This window comes from Pelodiscus sinensis, chromosome 23 (assembly GCF_049634645.1).
Source record: "Pelodiscus sinensis isolate JC-2024 chromosome 23, ASM4963464v1, whole genome shotgun sequence".
Taxonomy (NCBI): Eukaryota; Metazoa; Chordata; order Testudines; family Trionychidae; genus Pelodiscus; species Pelodiscus sinensis.
This window is the reverse complement of record NC_134733.1, coordinates 18,609,274-18,635,436: the sequence shown is the minus strand read 5'-3', so window position 1 is coordinate 18,635,436 and position 26,163 is coordinate 18,609,274. Positions and strand designations below refer to the sequence as shown.

Here is a 26,163-nt window from a genome sequence, read left to right as displayed (position 1 = left end):
AGGTTGGCTGTAGTGATGGATTGGGGGTTCTGGGAGAAGACAAGGTGCAGGAGCAGGCTGGGGGGATTGGGTCTCAGTGGCAGGGACTATGTATGAGGGTGATGGAGGTGTGGAGTCTGGGCACGAGGGGGATGGGGGGTTCTTATCTGGCTCCATGTCTCCCAGGGTATGTCTACACTACAAAGTTAATTCGAACTAACAGCCGTTAGTTCGAATTAACTTTAATAGGGGCTACACATACAAACGGCTAGTTCGAATTTAAATCGAACTACCAGAGTGCTTAATTTGAACTAGGTAAACCTCATTCTACGAGGAGTAACGCCTAGTTTGAATTAAGGGCTGTGTAGCCACTTAATTCAAACTAGTTGGAGGCTAGCCCTTCCCAGGTTGCCCTGGTGGCCACTCTGGGCCAAACCAGGGAAACTCTTCTGCTCCCCTCCTGGCCCCGGAGCCCTTAAAGGGGCACGGTCTGGCTACAGGGCTTGTGCCAGTTGCAAGCCTGCCAGCACCCAGCCAGCAGACCCTGCACCTGGCACGGCATGAGCCAGCCACCTGCTGCCACCCAACCCTCCGCCTCTTCCCAGGACCAGGCTGGCAGCTCATCCAGGCGCCTGCCTAGTCTAGTGCGGAGATCGTGGACATCATCGAGGTTTGGGGGGAGGCCTCCAACGTCCGCAAACTCCGCAGTAGGCACAGGAAAGCAGCCGTCTAGGGCAGAATAGCTGCCAGCCTGGCCACCAAAGGCCACATGTGAACCCAGGAGCAGGTTTGTATGAAAATCAAGTTGGTCCAGTGAAACCCCTGACCCTGAGCCCTGAGCTTAGAACATAAGAACAGCCGTACTGGGTCAGACCAAAGGTCCATCTAGCCCAGTAGTCTATCTGCTGACAGCGGCCAGCACCAGGTACCCCAGACGGGATGGACCGAAGACAATGACCAAGCGATTTGTCTCATGCCATACATCTCCAGCCTTCCACAAACAGAGGCCAGGGACACCATTCCTACCCCCTAGCTAATAGCACTCCATGGATCCAACCTCTATGAATTTAGCTAACTTCTCTTTAAACTCTGTTATAGTTCTAGCCTTCACAACCTCCTGTGGCAAGGAGTTCCACAGGTTGACTATGCGCTGTGTGAAGAATAACTTTCTCTTATTAGTTTTAAGCCTGCTACCCATTCATTTCATTTGGTGTCCTCTAGTCCTTATATTGTGGGAACTAATGAAAAACTTTTCTTTATGCACCCTCTCCACACCACTCATGATTTTATAGACCTCTATCATATCCCCCCTCAGTCTGCTCTTTTCTAAGCTGAAAAGTCCTAGTCTCTTTAGCCTCTCTTTATATGGGACCTGTTCCAAACGCCTAATCATTTTAGTTGCCCTTTTTGGAACCCTTTCCAAGGCCAAAATATCTTTTTTGAGGTGGGGAGACCACATCTGTACACAGTACTGAAGATATGGCGTACCATAGTTTTATACTTTCCCTCCTTCTTTCCTTGGCTTCCCCCTTCCAGCTCCCTCCTCCCAGGTTTCCCCCTCCCCTCTTCCATCCTCTCTCTTCCCCTCTCCCACCTCCTTTTTCCAGTCTCCCCAGAGGTTAATCCCCCCCTCCACCCCCAGTTTTGTTAAATAAAGAGAGTTTCTATTTTTGAACACGTGTCCTTTATTTTTTACATCAGGAAGGGGGGCTAGGGAGGGGTAAGTGGAAGGAGGTGAGGGAGCAATGGGGCATGAGACCCCGATGAGGAGGACTGGGGTGGCTCTACAGGCTCCTCGGAGTGGAAGCTTTCCTGCAGGGCCTACTGGATCCTGACAGCACCCCAATTGACCCCCCTGGATGGCAGCCTGTGGCAAGTGCAGCCGGACCGATGGCCGAGTGCTGTGATGTGCCGAGTGTGAGCACTCAGGGCACTCCAAGACAGGACTGCTTTGCAAGCGGGGCACCCCTGAGAACTGTCTGTCCGGGGTGGGAGTTGGGTCCCTTTAAGCACAGCCTTCGGCTAGCCTGAGGCAGCAGCTCCACACACTAAGTCCTAACCTGATGCCCTGCTGGCACTGGTTCCGGCCAGCCTTAACTTCGGTTCAGGGTCCACTCAATGTGGACATGCTATTTCGAATTAGCAAAACACTAATTTGAATTAGTTTTTAGGTCTAGATGCGCCAATTCGAATTAAGTTAGTTCGAATTCATGCTGTAGTGTAGACATACCTCATTGCTCCCAGGCACCAGCCCTCCACCCGCTACTCCCATTGGCCATGATTCTTGCTAATGGGAGCAGCAGGGAAATCCTCCAGGCGAGCAGGGGCAGGGAAAGCCTCCCTCAGCCAGGGACGGCACAGGACTGGAGCACCAGCGAAAGACTTCTGCTGCGGGGCCATGGAGGGGAGCCCCAAGCCTGTAGCCCACCTGCAATATGGTAGTGGTCCATGGACCACACTTTGAACCACTGTACTAGGCAGACCTTCTTTGAGTCTTTCATTAAGAATTGACTAGCTCTCAAATTTACAATATCTCATTAAAGAATAAAGTCTAAGTAAGTCAAAAACAATAGATTTTGAAAATCTTACTTTGTTTTCAGCCTTGGGGAAAGAGCCCTGGTATCCTTCCCAATCAAGTCTTTTTAAAAGTCATAATTGAAAATATTTAATTATAGAAATAGCAGACACCAAGAAAATCTCATGTTATCTTGATATATGCATATCATCATTGCAGTATTGCTTAAGGGCTCAAAAAGCCAGAACCCTTTGTAATAAAGTAAAAAAGGATACTACACTTTTAGTAGTATTGTGAATGCACCACAATGGCTGCTTTCTTTCTTGTTTTTGTTTGTTTTTTTAATTATCTAATATAGAGAATTTACTGAACAACAGAAATCTAAAAAAATTGAGATTATAGCTCAGATTTTGGAAGAGGAAGCTTATGCGAAGAAACATCAAGCTCGGGCCAACACGCTTAGGAGTCGAGGTAAACTTCCAGATTCCTTACGGTGGAGAATCAAAACATGGCAGTACATTGAGAATGCCTGTGAAGATCCAGCTACAGCAGTGCTGCAGGTAAACTGTACTATTATCCCTAACAGCCATTAGAGAATTGTCATATGATTCAAGGCTGCTGTTGTCAGAATGGCAGGGAATAGAGTATTCCCCGCCCCCTGCCTGACATTTAATGGTTTGAGTTGGTGGCTGTGGAAAAGCATTTGCATTGGCTACAGCCTGGTGCTGTAGGGTACGTCTACACTGCAACACTATTTTGAAATAACTAGCGCTATTCCAAAAAAACTTAGTCCACTTCTACAGTGCAGTCAGTTATTTCGAAATAGTGTCAAAATACTGTCAACCTGGAAGACTTCTTACTCTGATTCCTATAACCCTCATTGTACAAGGAATAAAGGAAGTTGGAGGAAGAGTGCTCTATCTCGAAATAAGTGCTGTGTAGATGCTCCCTGTTTCAAAGTAAGGTATTTCAAAATAAGATATGCAACTGATTAGCTATGATCTTTGAAAAATCATGGAAGACAGGGGAGATTCCAGAAGATTGGAAAAGGGCAAATATCGTGCCCATCTATAAAAAGGGGAATAAGAACAACCCAGGAAACTACAGACCAGTCAGTTTAATGTCTATCCCAGGGAAGATAATGGAGCAGGTAATTAAGGAAATCATATGCAAACACTTGGAAGGTAATAAAGTGATAGGGAATAGCCAGCATGGGTTTGTGAAGAACAAGTCAAACTAATCTGATAGCTTTCTTTGATAGGATAACGAGCCTTGTGGATAAGGGAGAAGCGGTGGATGTCATATACCTAGACTTTAGTAAGGCATTTGATACGGTCTCGCATGATATTCTTATTGATAAACTAGGCAAATATAACTTAGGTAGGGCCACGATAAGGTGGGTGCATAATTGGCTGGATAACCGTAGTCAGAGAGTTGTTGTTAACGGTGCTAAATCCTGCTGGAAAGGAATAACAAGTGGAGTTCCGCAAGGGTCTGTTTTGGGACCCGTACTGTTCAACATCTTCATCAATGATGTAAATATTGGGATAGAGAGTACGCTTATTAAGTTTGCAGATGATACCAAACTGGGTGGGGTTGCAACTTCTTTGGAGGATAGGGACATAATTCAAAATGACCTTAGCAAGTTAGAGAAATGGTCAGAGGTAAACAGGATGAAGTTTAATAAAGAGAAATGCAAAGTGCTCCACTTAGGAAGGAACAATCAGTTCCATACATACAAGATGGGAAGCGACTGTCTAGGAAGGAGCATGGCGGAAAGGGATCTAGGGGTCATACTGGACCACAAGTTGAATATGAGTCAACAGTGTGATGCTGTTGCAAAAAAAGCAAATATGGTTCTAGGTTGTATCAACAGGTGTGTTGTAAGCAAAACTCGTGAAGTCATTCTGCCGCTCTACTCTGCACTAGTTAGGCCTCAGCTGGAGTAGTGTGTCCAGTTCTGGGCGCCACATTTCAAGAAAGATGTGGAGAAATTGGAAAGGGTACAGAGAAGAGCGACAAGAATGATTAAAGGTTTAGAGAACATGACCTATGAAGCCAGGCTTCATGAACTGGGCTTGTTTAGTTTGGAAAAAAGAAGATTAAGGGGGGACATGATAGCGGTTTTCAAATATCTAAAAGGGTGTCACAAGGAGGAAGGAGAAAATTTGTTCCTCTTGGTTTCTGAGGACAGGACAAGGAGTAATGGGCTTAAAGTGCAGCAGGGGAGGTTTAGATTGGACATTAGGAAAAAATTCCTAACTGTCAGGGTGGTCAAATATTGGAATAAATTGCCAAGGGAGGTGGTGGAATCTCCCTCTCTGGAGATATTTAAGAACAGGTTAGATAGACATCTGTCAGGGATGGTGTAGACGGAGCTTGGTCCTGCCTTGAGGGCGGGGGGGTGGACTCGATGACCTCTCGAGGTCCCTTCCAGTCCTATGATTCTATGATTCTATGAACTGACGTAGCTCAATTTGCATAGCTTATTTTGAGTTTAGCCCTGCAGTGTAGATGCACCTGTAGAGTACAATGTGAGCAGGCAATGGGATAGCTTCCCCATCAAATCTCTCAGTAGCCATTAGTCTCAGTGTGCTAGTTCAGTTCTGACACTTTCGTGAGCTGGAATACTTCCTTATTTAATGCAGAAGTAAAATGTAGTTGTAGAGTTAGTTTCATATGAGCTTGTTCCAAATGACACACAGCTCTGTTTGGAGCCTCTCTGTGTAGCATTTATGTCAGGCAAGTGGAATAGTTCTTTCAAGACTCTTCCTAACCAATGTCTCCAGGTATTTTACCTCCATAATATTCCAGGCTTCTGCTGGCTCTGAGAGGAGTAGGGTAGAGTTTTATCCCCAATTTAGATCCTCCCATGTGACTTCTGGTCTGATGTAAGTCTTTGTAATAAAAAGAAAAGAAAGCAAAAATATATCTGCCAGTGAAAATAGGCATAATACAATAGTTGTTAAAAACAACACATGAAATTGGGCTGTTTCATTTATTTGAGGTTGAAGCAGCTTCCTGGCAGTATACATTAATGAATACCCTTATGCCTGAACATTAGTTTCCAACCTACTAACTCCTGTAATCGACATGATGTGATTTCTTGTAACATACAGTTTTCACCATGCACAATGTTTTAGAGATTAATTAGCATACAACAGTCCCAGACATCCATATTTAATATCCTATTAAAACGTTTTTAAGGGTATGTCTATACTGCAAAGTTTTGGTGATGAAATTAATGGGGACATGCAAAATTTGCAACAAAAAAGAAATGACCAAAGTGTGTTTACACTGCCTCCCACTGCCACATTTTTCACTCCCCCATTGACAGACTGAGTAATCCACTGTGGTTATGCATCCCACAGTGACTAGTGAATCTTTCACTACGCACTGTAGGAACGTGGAACAGAGCGCAGCACATCTTGGGAATGTGAAAAACATCACATCAGGCACCTCTTTGTTTCCCAGCCCTTCACTGGCTTCTGGCTCCCTTTGGCACCATTTGTTAAATATTCATTCCAGCATCTGCTGTGAGAAGGCTTGGCTCCCACACTTCTCTCCTGTACTGTGTTCAGTGTCATGAGGACATCATGCTTTGCAGCAGTTACTGTTAAGTTACTGTCAGAGGAAGAAGAGTCACAGCTGGACGATACTGTGAGTGATATGGACAGCAGCAACCTGGTATTGCATTAGACTGTCACAGAGCATGTCTACAAGGTAGACCATCACTTTTGGGCTAGGAAAACCAGCATGAGTGGTGGGAGCGTATTGTCATGCAGGTGTGGGATGAAGACCAGTGGCTACAGAACTTTAGGATGAGCAAAGCAACCTTCCTGGAGCAACATGCTGAGCTGGCTCCTTAACTGCCATACAAAGACACATGAATGGGAGCTGCCATCTCAATAGAGAAGCATGTGGCAATTCCTGTGTGGAAGCAGACAACTCCCAATTGCGACTGTTCAGTTGCAAATCAGTTTGGAGAGGGGAAGTCTATGATGGGAGCTGCACTTTGGCAAGTGAGCAGAGCAGCAAATCACATGTTGCTCCGGAGGACTGTGTCTCTGGGAAATGTGGATGACACAGTGGTTGGCTTTGAAGAAATGGGCTTTCCTAACTGTGGTGAGGTCAGAGATGGCACACACATTCCAGTTGTTGTGTCAGCCCGACTTGCCCGACAGCAACAACGAGTAGAGATATGTCTTGATGGTACTTCAAGCATTTGTGGTTCAGCATGGGTGTTTCATAGACATAAATGTGGGGTGGTCTGGAAAGGTGCATGAGGCATGCATCTTCAGAAGCTGTAGGTGTGGACTTTCTTTCCAGACCACAGGATTACTGTGGGGAATGTGGAAATACCCACAGTGATTCTGAGTGACCCAGCTTTCCCCTTACAGCCCTGGCTCATTAATCTTTACATGGGGCACCTGGACAACAGTTAGGAGTGACTCAACAACAGGCTGAGCCAATGATAGTGGAATGTGCCTTTGGCAGATTGAAAGGGAGATGGAGGTATCTCTCTGGAAGGCTAGACTTTATGGAGGACCTTATCCCCATGGTAATAGCTGCATATTGTTGCTTCCATAATCTATGTGAAAATAAGGGTGAAGTGTGTGTTCGTGGGTTGAGCAGTGAGGCACAGCGCTTGGACACACAGTTTGAGCAGCCAGGCAGTAAGGCTGTAGGAGGAGCCTGTAGGGCTGTCATTAACACCAGGAACCTTTGGGGAACTATTGTGACAATGAAGGACACTGAAATGTCTCTCTTTTCTGAGTTGCTTCCCTGTTGCTTCCCACTGAGTAACAGTCCCGTGAAAGCAAGGGATGTGACCAGTGTTCCCTCTAAGACTTTCCATCTGTGAGCAGAGCAAGTTTTGTCTTGTGCACCAATATTAACATCTTGTGCGCTTGTTTGGATGCATGCCACGGTGGCACCCACCAGTTACTAACAAAATTACATATACATATAAAATTTAAATTGTTATATAAGAAAAAATACTAAAAAGGGATAATTAACAAGGTGCATGACCCTGCACCCATGCACCCTGTAAGCCACCCAGCTTACTGGCCCCTGTGCCCAACACATGCTGTACATGCCCTACTGCCTGTGTCCCCATCAGGATCACACACAGCCAGCTGGTACCTGTATAGGCCTAGCTAACTGCCTACCCCTCCACACACACCTTGTAGTTGTGCCCAGCCTTGCAATCTGCTCCCAGTATATATGCTAGACCATCCTATCTGCCCCCCCAAACACAAACACCCAGTACCTGGGCCAGGGCCCACAGCACCACTGCCCAAAGACCTGTGCCCAGTCCCACATCTCGCCTGTTCCCCCACACACCTGTGCCTGGCCCTGCACCTCGTCTGTTCCCCTCCCCTCCATCGCCCAGAGATCTGTATCTAACTCTGCACCTGGACCTCTTCGGCCCCTCCTCCCTGGAATTTATCTGCGCCTGGTACCTCGCACCACCACAGATGGCTGGTGCCTTTGCCCCCACTTGGCTTGCTTCTGGGCTGGGCCCTTGCTGTCGTTGGCCCCACTGCCTCCCCCACTGGTACTGACCCCAGTACCTGCCCTGTCTCTCTCCTACCCAGACTCTCAGTGACTCTGGCCCTGACCTCTGGAGCAGCCTCCTGGCACCCACTATGCAGCAGCGCAGCTCTGCGTAGTTGGTGGGCAGGGGGAATCTAAGGGTACGTCTAAACTACATGGCTCCGTCGATGGAGCCATGTAGATTTGTTTGTTTGGCAAAGGGAAATGAAGCCGCGATTTAAATAATCGCGGCTTCATTTAAATTTAAATGGCTGCCACGCTGAGCCGACAAACAGCTGATCAGCTGTTTGTTGGCTCAGCGTGCTAGTCTGGACGCTCCCCTGCCGACATGAAAGCCCTTTATTGACCTCCCCAGTAAACCTCATCCTACAAGGCATAACGGAGAGGTCCATAAAGGGCTTTCAGGTCGGCGCGGGAGCATCCAGACTAGTGTGCTGAGCCGACAAACAGCTGATCAGCTGTTTGTCAGCTCAGCGCAGCAGCCACTTAAATTTAAATGAAGCCGCGATTATTTAAATTGCGGGTTAATTTCCCTTTGCCGATCAGCCTAATCTACATGGCTCCATCAATGGAGCCATGTAGTTTAGACTCACCCTAAGTGCACAACTTAGAGGGAACCCTGGATGTGACAGCCTTCCACTGTGGCCTGAGCAATTGGTATAGGTTGTCGAGCAGAAAATAAAGCCATTGTACCATTCAGCAGGTTTGCCTTTATTGATCACGGCAAATCATGGTCACACACCTAGGATGAATGTTTGCTGGTAAGGGAGGGTTAGGATTAGGGGAAAGGCTCACAATAGTCTGAAGGTCCAGCTGTCAAAGCGGTGGGGAGTCGAGTGGGGTGGAAAATGAGCATTCCCAGACAATGAAAAAGGGAGTATGTGCATAGAAGGTGAGTTGCTGGAAAAGAATTCTGTATATGCTGCAAGGGAGACCGATGCCAGTTCTGTTCACTTTGCATTTTGATTAAACACTTCAGTATCTGTTTGGTCCTCTATTACCTTGATCATACAGTCAGTGATGTGTTTTCTGTTTTTCATCTCCCTTTTCCTACCTCTCCTCCCTTACGTGCACTTGCATTGATGAATGTTGCAAAACCTCTTTCACAATCTCTTCCCTATTCCTTCTCAGCCTCCTCTTCAGTTGACACAGTCTGTCAGCGGGAGAAGTTTTGTGAGTATTCAAGGTCTCCTCTGCCATACAGAATGTAACAAAAGAGGGATTTTAAAATTCCTGCTCAATATGGAAATATTTCACTGAAAAGCACCTTTAGCAACATAAGCTGCCACTTGGCCACTAGGGATGTGAAAAGGTAACCAGCTACCTGGTTACCTGGTAAGCATCACCCTGTGGGACCAGCAGCTGGGAGCCCTGTGCAGGATTGGGAGTGGGAGCCCTATGTGGGACTGGCAGAGCCGGTAGCCCTGTGAGCAGGGGGCTGCTCCAGGTGGGCTGGAGAGGTCCCTACAGGAGAACAGGATTTTAAACTAGGCAAATATAACTTAGATAGGGCTACTTAGAGAGTAGTTATAAATGGTTCACAATCCTGCTGGAAAGGTATAACAAGTGGGGTTCTGCAGGGGTCTGTTTTGGGACCGGCTTTGTTCAATATCTTCATCAACGATTTAGATATTGGCATAGAAAGTACGCTTATTAAGTTTGCAGATGATACCAAGCTGGGAGGGGGTTGCGACTGCTCTGGAGGATAGAGTCATAATTCAAAATGATCTGGACAAATTGGAGAAATGGTCTGAGGTAAACATGATGAAGTTTACTAAAGACAAATGCAAAGTGCTCCACTTAGGAAGGAACAATCAGTTTCACACATACAGAATGGGAAGTGACTGTCTAGGAAGGAGTACGGCAGAAAGGGATCCAGGGGTTATATTAGACCACAAGCTGAATATGAGTCAGCAGTGTGATGCTGTTGCAAAAAAAGCAAATATGATTTTGGGATGCATTAACAGGTGTGTTGTGAGCAAGACACAAGAAGTCATTCTTCCGCTCTACTCTACTCAGTTGGAGTACTGTGTCCAGTTCTGGGCACTGCATTTCAAGAAAGATGTGGAGAAATTGGAGAGGGTCCAGAGAAGAGCAACAAGAATGATTAAAAGTCTAGAGAACATGACCTATGAAGGAAGGCTGAAAGAATTCGGTTTGTTTAGTTTAGAAAAGAGAAGATTGAGGGGGGACATGATAGCAGTTTTCAGGTAACTAAATGGGTGTCATAAGGAGGAGGGAGAAAACTTGTTCATCTTGGCCTCTGAGGATAGAACAAGAAGCAATGGGCTTAAATTGCAGCAAGGGAGGTTTAGGTTGGACGTTAGGAAAAAGTTCCTAACTGTCAGAGTGGTTAAACACTGGAATAAATTGGCCAGGGAGGTTGTGGAATTTCCATCTCTGGAGATATTTAAAAGTATGCTAGATAAATAGCTATCAGGGAGACAGTATTTGGTCCTGCCATGAGGGCAGGGGACTGGACTCGATGACCTTCAAGGTCCCTTCCAGTCCTAGTATTCTATGATTCTATGATCCCTATTTTCCACTGACCCATCTCTGCAGTCCCTGTGAACATAGTGGCTGTGTCTAGACTGCATCCCTTTTCCGTAAAAGGGATGCAAATTAGACACATTGCAATTGCAAATGAAGCGGGGATTTAAATCTCCCCCGCTTCATTTGCATAAAAATGGCTGCCGCTTTTTTCCGGCTCGGAGCTTTGCCAGAAAAAAGCGCCAGTCTAGATGTGGATCTTTCGGAAAATAAAGCCTTTTCCGAAAGATCCCTTATTCCTTATTTTAAAATATTCCTTATTTTAAGAGGAATAAGGGATCTTTCGGAAAAGGCTTTATTTTCCGAAAGATCCGCGTCTAGACTAGCGTTTTTTTCCGGCAAAGCTCCGAGCCGGAAAAAAGCGGCAGCCATTTTTATGCAAATGAAGTGGGGGGGATTTAAATCCCCGCTTCATTTGCAATGGCGATGTGTCTAATTTGCATCCTTTTTACGAAAAAGGGATGTAGTCTAGACACAGCCAGTGGGTTTGGGGGACGGGAACAGGGGGCATGAGGGGTGTGCTCATGTGCTCAGAGCCATAAGAAAGTACAGTCCTATGTTTTGCAACAGGTTTGTGTGGAAATAATTCTAATGATGCCCCACTTGTCCACAGGCCGGCATCATTCTTGCTGATATCTCATTCCTAAGTCTGAGCAGGTAAACCCAGTCTTTCCTGGATGCTAGTGGGGTTTGCCTGGTTTCCTTATGTAGGCCAACTCTGTGCCACTGTAGATCCTGCAGTACTGATTGAAGAATGGTTTAGGAGAGCATCATATCACTGGGTTGAGGAAACGGTGGCACTGTCATGGAATCTTCATGAGAAAATTAATTCATACCTCATACAAAGTTTCCAGAGCATCTCTCTGCAGGATTCAATTGACATCTCAGTGTGCCTCAACACCCTGATTGAACAGAATATCTAGCTATACAGGGCTAAGCCAGGACATAGAAACACAGCCACCCTCCTTCATTTCTGTGGCTCCTTCCCCCACACCCGCTGTAATCCCCCAGCCAGAGCCACTTACGCTGCATCTCTTCGCTTGCTTCATGCTCCACATCCAGCTGCTGCTAAGACTCACCATTAGCTATGGGACTTCAGAATAGTTGCTGGCTCTCTGCTAGACTGGGTGATCCTGCTGTGAATCCCACATCCTTATCTAGCTCTGCCTCTTAATCTATAGCTTCATCCTCCAGGTTAAGTCCTCTTTCTGCTGACTCTGTGCTTTTGGAAGTATCCATAGGGTTCTTGGCAGTGGAGGTGGAGTCATCCCCCAGGGACTGAATCTAGTTCTTTATTAATACAACATGTCCTGGGTGCAGCACAGAATGACCATTTGTCTCCCTCACCATAGCGTATGACTGTATCAGCCCCTATATCTTTGTTCTGCACTGCAGTGTGTCCCCATCATACCACTTTCCCACACAAGGCTCAAGAAATGTGACTGTATATAGCCCAGTTCCTGAATGACTCCTTGCCCCACACAGTGATAAGATCCAAAAGCTCTGCCTGGTCTAAGCAGGAGAGTGTTTGGAGTGATAGCCAGCCATGATCAGCTGAAAAGAGGTCATGAGAGCACCCCATGCTGAGCTAGCCAGTAGGAAATGAAATTGTAAGGGGAAGGGGCAGATTTTGCTGTTTACCTGGCTGCAGAGCAGTGGAGTTCAAAGCACTGTCCAGAGTGGCTATTTGGGCACTGTGCGAAACATCCTAGAGATCAACTGAGGCAACAAGAACAACAAAAAGGCTCCAATGGTATATACTGCATGACTGTCGACAGCAAAGGGAAGGGCTGAAAAAACAAAACTACCTCACAGAAATGGAAGTTTTTTGTCATCAAAACTGGGCATTTTTCATGAATTTTGTTGCGTTGCAGTGTGAACACTATTGAAGTTTTGTTGCCCCAAACTGCTTTTTCGTGACAACACTTGCCAGTGTAGACATGCCCTAACTATCTGTTTTTAAGATATTGATGCTGGAGTAAAACAATAATTTCAATAGTTCCTTTGAATTTTGGTCCTGTCTCACTGTAGAAGTCTTGGCGAACTCCATCAGCTTGCTCCTCAGTTGATGACAAATCTAGTTCTGTGGCAGATTTTTCTGAAAAAGCATCACAAGATTCAATCCATGAAAATGATGAAGAGGATGATGAAGAGGCAAATAAAACTCTAGTAAAGCCAGAGTTTACAGGACTTTGGAGTCAAGACTGTAACTTATACAAGGTAAACCTTTTAATTTTTCATTTCATCCCCAGCATTTTTTCCACTATTAGTTTCTTGGCAATTGGCCTCCTCACTGCTTTTAGAAGTTTTCTAACTCTTGTTAGTACTGGGTGAATGTGCATTTAAAGTCCAGCATGAAGAATTCATTTGAAAGTTGTGATTTAAAAAAAGTACCTGCACAGGCAAATCTTTACAGAACCACTAATGTCCTGAAAAATTTATCAAAGTAGTTGAAATTTGCCACTATATTCTCAAAGTGTTTATTCCATTATATAGAGAAAATTAACTGGCTTAGTTTAGATTCAAGATTTGTAGAGACATATATCACTTCATGTTTGCTGGTTTGTTTGACTTTTGAAACTGAACATGACATTCTGTTGAGTTAGTAATGAAGATCATTTCATGTGGAAAACATTTTTTTCACTCAATGCTTGGCAGAGAAAGTACATATTTCAGTATAGAAAAGAAACAACGTTTAGGGCTCTGATAAAAAATAAATAATGTACATATGCAAAGTGGAAACTGATGTTTTCGTAATGCCACCAAGCATTTGCACATTGTCCTAAGTCACATGCCTTCCATAGATGTCTTTTTTGAGTCAAATGTGACCTTGAGTGTAGATTTAAGAATCAAAGAGCACCTGCAGTAAAAATTTATTCTCTTTCCATAGAAAAAATAGATTGGCATCAAAGCTGAGATGGTTATAAAGTTAGTTGACTTCCTCGAGCAATCAGTCACTCGGGATTTTCAGAAAAGGCAGGTTTTGCTGTATACAATAGACAGAACATAGTGTTGCTCAGGTGCAAAGTACAGAACAAATGGAAGATTCTTCATACAAAAATTGGGAGGCTGACTTCCAGCTAAAGGGAAGTAGCAAAGAAAGAAGCCAAACAAGGTTGACAAGATTCCAGTCACAGGCTCCTCTAGCAGCTATGGCTTTCATCTCTTATAAAATATCTTTTGTAAGCTTTATATGGCCTCTGAAGCCTTTGCTAGTTGAAGTCAACAGAGTTGCACATTAGGGATAAAATTGGCTTGTAGTGTTTCCAATGAACTAGCAGGCATAGTCTTACTCTGGTAAACTTAAACAAAATACAGGACTATGTAGCACTTTAAAGACCAACAAGATGGTTTATTAGGTGATGAGCTTTCGTGGGCCAGACCCACTTCCTCAGATCAAATAGTGGAAGAAAATAGTCACAGCCATATATACCAAAGGATACAATTTAAAAAAGTGAACACATATGAAAAGGACAAATCACATTTCAGAACAGAAGGCGGATGCGGGGGGAGGGGGGGAGGAAGGAATGTGAATGCCTGTGAGTTAATGATATTAGAGGTGGGGAAGGGTAGATGTCTGTGAGTTAATAGTATTAGAGGTGATAATTGGGGAAGCTATCTTTGTAATGGGTAAGACAGCTGGGGTCTTTGTTCATCCCCCTGCAGAGAGTGTCGAATTTTAGCATGAATGCCAGTTCAGAGGATTCCCTTTCAAGTGCAGATTTGAATGTCTTCTGAAGTAGGATGCAGGTGAGTAGGTCATTGAGACAGTGTCCTTTCTGGTTGAAATGGCAAGCAACTGTTTTTTCTTTGTGATCCTGTCTAATGTCCGTTTTGTGGGCATTGATTCTTTGGCGAAGTGTCTGAGATGTTTGTCCAATATACATAGCAGACGGACACTTTCGGCACATGATAGCATATATTATATTTCTGGAGGCGCAGGAATATGTATTCTTGATCTTATAACTAATACTATTAACTCACAGACATCTACCCTTCCCCACCTCCAATATCATTAACTCACAGGCATTCACATTCCTTCCCCCCCTCCGCCGCATTCCCCTTCTGTTCTGAAATGTGATTTGTCCTTTTCATATGTGTTCATTTTTTTTAATTGTATCCTTTGGTATATATGGCTGTGACTATTTTCTTCCACTATTTGATCTGAGGAAGTGGGTCTGGCCCACGAAAGCTCATCATCTAATAAACCATCTTGTTAGTCTTTAAAGTGTTACATAGTCCTGTATTTTGTTTCAGCTACACCAGACTAACACGGCTACATTTCTATCTGGTAAACTTAGTTCAGTTCCATGAATCTTAGCACAATAGGTTGTCTGGAAAGAAATCCCATTATTTTGCAGTCTGTAAAATTCTGTAGATGACTAAATCTTTGGATTGCAATTCCAATTAAATCATTACTTTGTTCGATTGGTTGATGGATATTGATCTCTCTGTAACACTAACCAGTATGCAAGTGGAACAACAGAGACAGCACAGGCCTGTGTAAAAGTGCTGAAGCAGTTCCTCATTCAGTGGCAACAGTATGTATTTCCATTAAGCCAGTACTGCCATTCATACTCAAGAGTCAGGTTTTGCTCTTAGGCTATGTCTACACTGCAGAGCTTTTCCAGGATACCAGAGGTATCCTGGAATAGCTCTGCTGCATCCAAGGAACAAATCTGCTTTTTCGGAACAGTTTCTGAAAAAGCAGACGTTCTTTTGGCATCCCTGTATTCCTCTCGGTGAGAGGAATAAGGGCTGTTCCGAAAGAGGAGTTTTCTCCTGAATTTGCCCCCGTGTAGAAGGGTCACATTTCAGAAAAGCCTCTTTTGGAAAAAAAAGTGGAAAAGATACACAAATTGCGAACCGCAATTTACGTATCTTTTTCCGACTTTTCTCTGCAGGGTAGACATAACCTTAATTACATCAGTGTAAACCTGGAGTAACTCCACCAACTAGTTTACTGTTTAAAAAAAATCCTTTTTTTCCCTTTGAGACCATTGCTCCCAAGGTACTTTGAGAACTTTGCCTAGCAGGCACCATAAAGTGTAAAATAATGCATTATTGATGCTAATTTCTGTGTACATACCACACTAGCATGTGACCAAATGAACACAATATTCAGACACCCTGGGAAGCATTACAGAGCTACACTATGAAAGGGACATGCTTAAAAACAGGAACTATTCTTAAAGTTAATGGTGCCACTCCAGATACATGCTAATGTAGCGGATGGCAGTGTCTGTCCCTCTGTCTCATTGAGGGTGTTTTGCCTAGTTGAGGGCTATGTAAGGACTTCTGGATTTGCTCTCGTATTTTCTAAGCATCTAACCTTTTTGCAGTGGTAAAGAGATTTCATGTCCAGATGCTGATAACACAGAATCTCTCATTCACTCTTTACACTATGTTAAACCCAGAGAGTGAGAGGCGGGTGTGCAGCTGTCAACATTTTGTTGCTTTTTGGCTAGTAAGCAGCTGGGTTTCTGGCTCCCTCCTACTCAGAGACTAGATTTATTTATTTATTTATTTTTCAGTGCATAAGATGTGCATATAGTGCTGTGACATTACCCAGGGCACAGTCTGGACCAGGGGTGGGCAGTCATTTTTTGATGAGGGGAGAGGCACTCCAAGAATTTAGTTAAGTGGTCAAGGGCCACACTTTTCTATGATATTAATGGAGGGAGTCGGTGATGGAGGTTGAGTGCATTATACAAGAACCTGGAGATATTCAATGAAAATGAAAGGCAATGTGTTTAAAACTGATCAAAGGAAACTTCCATACAGCACATGCACCTAGGCCCACTGGGAGCTCTCTTTCCATTACTGATGTTTACATGGAACATAAAAGGTCTGATTCCTTTTCAGCTGGCTGAAGCCCAGAAGGCACATTTTCTATCTTTTTTGATTTGCTTACAGTGATGGACAGACAGAATTTACCCTCCAGCTTCTGGTTGCTATAATGAGGCAATAGAAAAACTAATGTGATTTGTTATGATGATACCCAGGTGTTTTGATTACTAATTGCATCATTTTTAGCCATTTTCCACTTGCTTAAACTGCAGGCTATAGTTTGGTAACCAGCAACAAACTGCCATTTGGGCTTTAGCTGAGTTTGGAATTGAAACAAGGGTGGAGAGGATCAGAAATGGCACATAAAATTCCTCCTCAGGAGAGCGTCCTGTAATGAATATTATGATGTGGATGGAACTTTTGGAAGAATGGAATGCTAGTAATCAGAAAGAGAACTTAAAAGGAAGGGATGGATGCTTAAATATCTCATTCAACATTTCCTCCTATCTGTTCAGTTCACTACCACTTTACCTCTCAGACAGGCATCAGTTTTCAGTACTTGAATTCTGCTGTTCCTCTCCTTGTCCCTTTAAATGTAAAAAGAGAAAAATCTAGAGTAAGTGAGAATTACATACCAGAATTACATACATGTTCAACACCGTGCAGGCTCATTTTATTCATGCTTTTGAAAAATGGACCCTCTAATCTTTCTTTTGAATGATAGCTTCTTTAACTTTTCCTAAAAGGGGCAAATTCTACTTTTTGATAAATTTACCCACCTCTGTTGAAATTCCATGCATGCACGTAGAGCAGAGCTGGCAAATATATTTGGTTAACTGACAGCATCATTTTCTTTTCTTACTGTCTAGACAAAGAATGTGTTGAACCTGATTTTCAACAGGCCTCAGATTAGCCTTTAATTCTGAATGCCTAACCATTTCTCAGTCTACATGCTTCATTTGCACATACAAATCAACTAGTAACATACACAGCTGTCCAACTGGTGCCTGCTAATAATAATTGTGTTTGCTGGAACAGAGCTAAGTCACAAATTTGTAAGCTAAAAATTAGGTTCTGTTCTGAAAATTTGGTGGACTAGAAGAGTGTACAAACATTTCTGTAAACTGCAGTTTCTTATTCATAAATTACCATTTTTATTGGATTTAATTATTAGGTGCCAAAAGATGAAACAGATCCAAAGCCACTAGGTGCAAGTAAAATGGAAAGAAAGATTTTCACTGAAAACTTGGAGAAACTCAGAAGTGGAATTATTCACAAACAAGTTGTGTCTGGTCATGAATTTAAGGGATGTCCTTTTTATAGCAAACCAAGTCTCATTCACTTCAAGGTTGGTGCACATTTAGCATTCTGGCTTTGTGTATTTGCTGTGTGTACATACCAGTGTCTCATTCAAAAGCACATTGCAATCAAAGGCAAGACTCCATTTGACTTAAATGGGCTTCCAGACTTTAAGGAATTAAAAGTCAGAAAAATCAGCACATAATCTGAAGCAGCCTGAGGCAATACACTATGTGATTCTTGTTAGGCTAAGTTGCATGCTAATCAATTAAAAGTAAATTACTTAACATAACTGTTTCAAGAATATGTGGTATAAGTACAGTATTAATGTAATAACAAGTTGCTTGAAGGAAGTCTTGTATCCCACTGTCAATTATAATTTAATTAGGAACAGGAACAAAAACTTTCCAGTATTCAACATAATTTCACATTCTCCTCCCTCCCCCCCACCCACCATGCTCTGTTACCTCTGACAGAGCCAGTTCTTGGCCATTATGAAATGTTCCCCAAATAGGCACACTTCAATGACTATTTTGTAGCATCAAATATGAACCCAACTTTTCAGCCAGCTACATCCCTACTGATGGTCATTGTGGCAAAGGTTATTCCTTCAAGGGACATGGGCGAGCTCTGTGGTGGGTACATAGTTGACATATAGACCATCCTTCCCAAACTGTATGCCCTGCTCGGGAATACCTCTTAGTGTAGAGTACTGGAGGAGTGGCCTCTCATTGGGAGTAGAGAGGTAGTAGAATTGGGGTGGAAATATTCTCTCTCGTGTAGCCTTTCTGCTGTGGCTTTTCATATACGTGGGAGGAAACATCTAATAGGAAAAGCACAGGGCTGGTTCTAGTCCTAGTTCTTCCTCACACTACTAAGTTGTGTGATCTTGGGCAAATTACTTCATTACTTTAATACTTCAATTTCTTCATCTGCAAAATGGAGATAATACTTCTCCAGAATTACCAAATATGCAGATGTTAACTCCTTAGCAAACCTGTTTGGGTTTGCTACACAGCACCAAATTTTAAAATAAAGCACTATTCCAACAAATCCCTTAATCCTCGTGGAACAAAGGTTACAGGTACATCGGAATAGCACTCCTGTTATTTCTAAATATATTTCAAAATAATGGGCACGTTTAAAGATGTGGAATTGCTATTTTGTGATACTTCTGGTATCCCAAAATTGCACTGCTGTCTAGATGTATCCCTTAGTTCTTAGATATTTTTATGTCTGAGGACACGTAGAGCAAGTGCCAAGCCTTTATTGTTCCCTGCTATTATAACTATTTTATTTTGTCAGTTCATTGCAATGCTGCCCTTCTCAGTTTTTGGAGAACTAAATATGTTTTACTTAAAGATTCTGATATGCCTTGTGAAGCTTTCAACTGGTGGCATCTCAGCAGTGAATTTCTGAAAATTCAGAAAGCATTTTGCCATGTTGGACATTCCCATTCCTCCCTTGCAAATATGCCCAAGGAAAACAGTGAACATGGTAGAAAAGCGAGGTGGCTATATCCAAGTAGATACACAACTCTCTGAAAATATCAAACTGAAGTCATGGTTCTGGTGAGATGCGCAAAGTCTTTATAACTCTTAACATGTCTCATCAACAAGATTGAAAGCTCTGCCTTTATGTGCACTGTCCTTTGGCAAACACTCCAGTGATAATTTCCTATTTCTTTTCCTATGGAAGTAAACAAATGATGACAGCCTCAGAAGCAGAAGAGGGACAGAGGAAGTCTTCTTATACCTTTTTCTGTTGTGGCTGGAGTTCCAATACAAAACTTTAGTAATAAAGTTTAAGCTCATTCAAAAAATATGCTTGGCGTGACATTCCTATTACTTCAGAAAAGTTTCTGGCCTGATTTTCACACAGTAGCTTTCACTGTTCAGCCCATTTGAAAATCTGATTATGCCATATGACAATTGCTGCTGAAATTTTTTGAAAATCTTATTCTAATTTTGGGTGTTGAGCACTTTTAAAAATCTGACCATTAGATAACAGGTGAGATTTAAAAGTATCCCCATGTTTTAAAAGACCAGAAGATCAGTTCTTAACTCTTTTGCATCTTCCCCTTTTCTATTATTTCCTTTCTCTTTACTTGCACAATAATTCCTATTTCCTTGCACTGTGACTGCAGGCAAGGTGTCTAGCTAAATGGGAGCACTCTTCTTAGGAGTCCCAGATGAATCAGTAAATTATTACTGTGCACCTATACACCTATGCTCTATGTATAGTAGATGATATTCACATTTGTAAACATTTTGCAAATTGGTGTTAATTATTGCTGGGTAATTATTTAGCTTACCTTTTTAACAGTAGGTAATTCATTGATGACAATGCAATTATAAAAACAATGCTAAAAGGCAGTAAATAATACAAGTTGAACCTCTTTAGTGTGGCATCTTCAGGACCTGACCAGCACCGAAGCAAAGAATTTGCCAAACCACAGGAAGTCAATATTGTCTAAGAGCATTAGCAACACTTGCCTTCCCTACTGGGTTCTTATAAGACATTTAGGGGTAAATTGGATCTAAATAACAACAAAGAACACTAAGAGCCAGGACTGGTGGCTGTAAGCAAGCTTTATGGGTGTGACGTAGTGGGGGTACCTGGCTGGTTTCTATGCTGCTGGCTCTGGGGTAACCCCCACTGGCTGCCGTGGGTACCACGACCCAGCAAAACAGGATGAGTCACTATGCAAACCAGTATGGCCAGACACCCCCCATGGAGAGGAACAAAGGAAGGTGGAATGCTGCCCTGGCTGGGGGGCAGGGCTGGAAGAGAGTTAGTTAGTTAGTTCCTGGCTGGAAAGCAGGGAAGAAGGAACTGGGGAGGGGGCTGGGATCCCCCCATCTCAAAGGGGGCACTGAGGCCTCTTAGCCCCAGTCCCTGTAACCAGATTCCATCTGTGCTGTGCTGTATCCTGGAGGAGCAATAAACCACCCTCAATTCCACTGGCTGGTGGAGTCTGTTCGTACCATTTCGGGGTGCAGGAGACGGGGGACCCCCAACGCGCTGTCACACTGGTGTCAGGAGTGGGATGCACTGCACCCCATGGATGGAGCTTCCACGGCGAGCGACAAGGCGCCGTAGAAGCAAGAGCCCTGGAGCCAGGCGTGCTGGAGACAGAGCGAAGCGGTTCCTGGGAATCGTGGGGCGCTGCAGCACTAGACTGGTGAGTCTGCACCGAGGGGACCAGTGGGCAGATGGCCTACACCCGACTCTTGAAGGCAGAGCTGGTGGGGCTGTGCAGAGAGAGGGGCTTGCCTGTGCAGAAAGCAACCAAGGCCCAGCTGATTGCCCAGCTGGAAGAGAATGACCAGCCACAGGGCCAGGATCTTGTCCCCAGGGGAAGCAGCCAGACCCCCCCCTGAGAGTGTGTCAGGCTCAGAGAGGGGGAGGAGCGCTGGAACCCACCGGAGAGATGAGACAGCGTCTCCCGGGAGGCCTGCAAGCCGTAGCCCATCTAGGGCAGGGGCCAGCCCAGCGGAGCTGTGGCGGCTGGAGATCCAGCTGCGGATAAAGGAATTGGAAGCAGAGGACCGAGAGAGGGACCGCCAGGACCAAGAGAAGGAGCGCCAAGATTGAGAAAGGGACCGCCAGGACCGAGAGAGGCAGCGACAGCATGAGCTGGCCATGGCAGAGCGGAGAACCGGCGGGGCACCGGCTGCGCCAAGTGCGGATGGGCCCCAGGGTCCCAGGACTGCCAGATGCTTGGAGAGGCTCGTGGTGGCCCAATTGAAGGACATGGGCGACATAGATGGGTTCCTCAGTGCCTTTGAGAGGGCCTGTGGACTGCAACGGGTCCCCCCAGCTGACTGGCTGCAGGAGCTCGTCCCCGCACTGAGCCAGGAGGCGGCCGGAGTGCTCAGTCAGCTGGAGGACCTACAGCCAGGGGATTACAACCGAGTCAAGGAGGCCCTGCTGCACAAGTTCGGGCTGACCCCCGAGATGTACAGGAAGAAGTTCCAGGGGGTACAGAAAGGGCCACGGGAGACCTATGTGGATCTGGCCTCCCGCCTGTCGCAATACGGCCGCAAGTGGGTGTCTGGAGTCGGAGCCCAGACCGCAGAGGAGCTGCTCAAGCTGGTCCTGATGGAGCAGTTCTATGAAGCGTGCCCGCCCAAACTGAGGCTGTGGTTCAAGGACCGGAGACCAGAGAACCCCCAGGAGGCCGGGAGGCTGGCGGATGAGTTCACGGAGAGCCGGTCCGGGTGTGAACGGGAGTCCCAGAGAGAAAGGGAACCGCGCAGAGACCGGATCTCGGCTGAGCGACGGAGGGAGTCAACTACGGGGCGAGACCAAGGAACAGGTCGTCTGTGCCCCAGAGAACCAGCCAGGTACCCCCACTACGTCACAATGGGACCACAGGAAACTTGGTCACACCCATGAGATGGGTCTAAAATCATGATATGGGTCTAGCTAACTAAAATCATGCCAGACCAGAGAGTGCCAGACTAGAGAAGTTCAGCCTGTACCTGACACTTGCACAGCATCTATAATTTTCATAATTTCATTTGAAGTCAGTGGGAACTGGAGCTGCCCCTCTCCCCTCAAGAACTAAGGCCCTTAGAGCTGGTCGTTTGACAAATTCTCTGATTTGGCACCCATCTGCTCTCAAGGGTGCTGGACTAGAGAGGTTCAACCTGATTTATTTACTGCCTTTTAGCATTGTATTTTATAGGCACTGGGAAAATTTCCTCTAAATCTTAACTAGTTTTAAAAATGTAGCTGGAGCCATAGTGTAAATTCTAGTTTAATTAACTGATTTCAAAATTGTCATGGAATTCCTAGTTCTCAGTCCTGTGGTCAGTGCTAGAACCATGAAACAGACTTTAAGGTAATAATATTCTTATATGCATTCACTAAAGGCAACAAACAAAAAGGCTTGGAACCGTGAAGTTGTGCACTCAGCTTCCTTCTTGCTGATTGTTACTCAGTTGTGTCTCCTTGTTTTTTGATTGTTTGGGACAGCAAAACTTCCTGAATGTTTCTAAGTATCAGAGGGATAGCCGTGTTAGTCTGGATCTGCAAAAGGTGCCATAGGACTCCTTGTCGCTGAATGTTTTTGTATAGGATTTAGCATCAAGGGCCATGATCCTGATAGGGACCATTGGCTGCTACCACAGTACACATTATAAAAAGAATATCATCATCACATGTGAAAATGCGACCAGCTCCAGGGAGGTGTGATTTAATCTGTTTGCTATTTCTAGGATTTTGATGTTGGTAGAACCTACAAAAAGAAGATAATTTTGATAAATGCATCTTACAGTGTTAACTTCTGCAAGCTGGTGGGAGTGAGTGAGCATCTCAAGGATTTCATCAGTATTCAGTAAGTAAACAGGCTCAAAATATGAGAGGATGATTTATTAAAATCAGAACAGTCTGATAAATTTAGTCAGGCAGCTCTTGTCTTTACTGCATTTATATTTTATTCTCAGCGGAGTCCGTATTGTTAGAGCTGTAAAAAATTACCTTCCAGAGCAATTCTCATCCCCTTTTGCTATTCCGTCTCTCAGATACAGTATGAAAGCATAGCATCAAGGTCACTAGATTCCTCATGTTAACCCTTTATACTTGTGCATTAAAATATGTTAATGTGATTTTATTTACCACCAGCAGTCATAACTTTCTGCTGAGACTTGAAAAAAATGGGGGCCTAAAATTAGGCATTTAAATCCAAATGTAAGTACTTACATTAGAAGCCTGGTTTGCCGTAGTTCTGAGTGCCATTCTTTTAGGTGCCTGGGGACACAGCACTAGGAGCTGCACTTCAGGAATTTATTTTTGTAAATCGAGGCCTGTGCTCTTTGGCAAAATGAGCTTTCACTTGTGGACCCTTTTTACAGAAATGTGATGAATAAAATCACTGTACCCAAGATGTTCAGAATACCAGGACCCCCCTCATAGAGGTATCTTGATTTGTTCTGACCCTGCAGAGGCCTCATGCATCCTATCTTACGAAAGAGACTTATAGAGCTTGGCTTGTTTAGCCTAACCAAAAGAAGACTGAAGGGAGATAGGATTGCTCTCTATAAACACATCAGAGGGGGAAATACCTGGGAGGGAGACAGCTTATTTAAGTGAAGCGCCAATGTAGATACAGGAACAAATGGATACAAAATGGCTACCAACAAGTTTTGATTTGAAATTAGCTGAAAGTTTCTTACCATGAGAGCAGTGAAAATTCTGGAACAGCCCTCCAAGGAGAGCAACTGAGAGCAAAAAAAACCCTTACTAGCTTCAAGACTGAGCTTGATAAGTGTATGGAGGGTATGATACGATGGGACGACCTATGACGACACATGGCCCACTGGTAACAGCCACTAGCAAAAATCCCCAACTGCTGGAAATAAGACACAAGATGGGAGGTCTTATAATTACTACTGAGATTTTTTCATGTATCTGCCTGGATGGTCTTGCCCACATAGTCAGGGCCTAACTGATTATTATGTTTGGGGCTGGCAGGGAATTTTTTCCTGGGTCAGATTGCTAGAGACCCCCATGGGTTTTCACTTTCCTCTGCAGGCTGGGGCCCCCTCAGCTTTGATGTGGGAAAGGCAATGTGGGGAGTGTCTTTCACCTTCTCACTTGGGGGCCATGTCAGTGAGGGTTTTACACACACACACACACACGTTAGGCAAATATGATCCTGGGATGCATTAACAGGAGTGTTGTGAGCAAGACAGGAAAAGTCATTCTTCCGCTCTACTTTGCGCTGATTAGGCCTCAATTAGAGTATTGTGTTCGGTTCTGGGCATCACATTACAAGAAAGATGTGAAGAAATTGGAGAAGGTCCAGAGAAGAGCAACAAGAATGATTAAAGGTCTAGAGACCATGAGCTATGAGGGAAGACTGAAAGAACTGGGCTTGTTTAGTTTGGAAAGGAAAAGACACGGGGGCTATGATAGCAGTTTTCAAGTATCTAAAAGAGTGTCACAAAGAGGAGGGAGAAAAATTGTTCTCCTTGGCATTTGATGATAGGACAAGAAGCAATGGGCTTAAACTGCAGCAAGGGAGGTTTAGATTGGACGTTAGGAAAAACTTCCTAACTGTCAGGGTGGTTAAACACTGGAATAAATTGCTGAGAGAGGTTGTGTAATCTCCACCTCTGGAGATATTTAAGAGCAGGTTAGATAGACATCTGTTGGGATGGTCTAAACCAGGCACGTCAAACTCAAAGCCTACTGAGAGACGCACAAACAATAACTGATAGATTTCAGGGCCACCAAAGAAAATGTACTTCTATCAGAAAGTTGTAATTATTTATTGTTATGTATTACGTTTAGGTATATTTTATAATATTTTTCAGGTCTTGTTTGAATATAATACAATAATTTGATGAGTAAAATTGTTATTTGCATCCATGAAGACTTTAAGTTTAAGGTGCTTCAGCCTTCCCTGCTCTAACCCAATGCCCTCCCCCTCCTCCAGAGCCAGGCACCCTCATGCCCCCATTTTAACCCAGTCCCCCTTTTTTCCCCCAGAGCCAGGCACTGCTAGCTCCTCCCCCTCTCCCCACTCTAACCTAATGTCTGGGTCACGGAACCGACATCGCCACGCACTTCTCCCTCCAGGTGCTGGGGCGTGTGCACAGAGTGGCCATCTGTGAGCAGGTACCAGGACACGTGTGTAGAGCGGCTGGCCGTGAGCAGTCCTGGCGTGCAGCTCAGAACCAGCAGGAGCCACATTTCCTTAATCAAAAAGCCGCATGCAACTCGAAAACCACGGGTTGGCCACCCCTCTTATAAACAATGTAACTGGATGGGCCGCACTTAGATAATTTATAAACATGTAGTCGTGGGCTGCAAAAAAATTTGATCAGGCCACATGCAGCCTGCAGACCACTCAAGGTCCCTTCCAATTGCTTCTCATTTGTGTGTGGCCCCGGACTGATTTTTCTGTGGATCTAGGGCTCCTGACCCAAAAAAGGGGTTACCCAGAAGCTGGTGTGGCCAGAGTCTCTCAGCATCTGGGGGGACTAGCAGAGGTGGGAGATTGGCACCCACATCAGGAATCCGACCCTCCACCCTCACCAGCAGTGACAGGTAAAATGGAGCAATGTGGCTCCAGCTTGCTCCAGCCTCCTGACAGCATCACTTGGCGGAGGAGGTAGGACTGCCTCCAGGAGTAGCCCGAGGCCGGCTGCGGCAGCTGGCGCCCCAGGTGGAAGGTGCGATCGGCACCCCCACCTGCATGGTCATCAATGGCTGTGACATAATCATCGGGTGCCCGGGCACCCCATGACGTCATCATCGGGCGCCCTAGGTGACCACCTAGGCCGCCCCTGACTGCCTCCCAGGTTACTGGCCCCTCATCAGTTGCTCCTGGTTGAAGTTAACTGGCATGTGTTTTGCTGGAACAGGGCTAGAATGCTCAGTACGTTGCAGCTGAAAGTATTAACTTGCATGTGGCACAATGGGAACCCCACTAGAAGTGTTACAGAGTCCAAAAGGGA

General features: G+C 44.8%; 1 protein-coding gene and 1 long non-coding RNA gene across 10 annotated transcripts in view; one reads left to right on the top strand and one right to left on the bottom strand.

The window, feature by feature from the left end:
• Nucleotides 1-26,163, top strand: part of CFAP74 (cilia and flagella associated protein 74) — a 121,340-nt gene that overhangs the window by 47,812 nt on the left and 47,365 nt on the right. For all 9 annotated transcript variants that reach the window (XR_012897383.1, XM_075906898.1, XM_075906897.1 and 6 more), the window contains 4 exons: nt 2,853-3,054; nt 12,635-12,823; nt 17,568-17,741; nt 22,918-23,036. Coding sequence is in view for 8 of the 9 variants with exons in the window: in XM_075906898.1 (XP_075763013.1) it covers nt 2,853-3,054; nt 12,635-12,823; nt 17,568-17,741; nt 22,918-23,036 (684 nt within the window). In the remaining variant the exon portion in view is untranslated. The remainder of the gene's footprint in view (nt 1-2,852; nt 3,055-12,634; nt 12,824-17,567; nt 17,742-22,917; nt 23,037-26,163) is intronic.
• The window catches only part of LOC142819466 (uncharacterized), a 31,724-nt gene continuing 16,724 nt past the window's right edge, over nt 11,164-26,163 (bottom strand). The window contains exons 2-3 of the long non-coding RNA XR_012897387.1: nt 16,925-16,980; nt 11,164-12,701 (exon numbers count right to left, since the gene is read on the bottom strand). This is a non-coding gene — a long non-coding RNA (uncharacterized LOC142819466). The remainder of the gene's footprint in view (nt 12,702-16,924; nt 16,981-26,163) is intronic.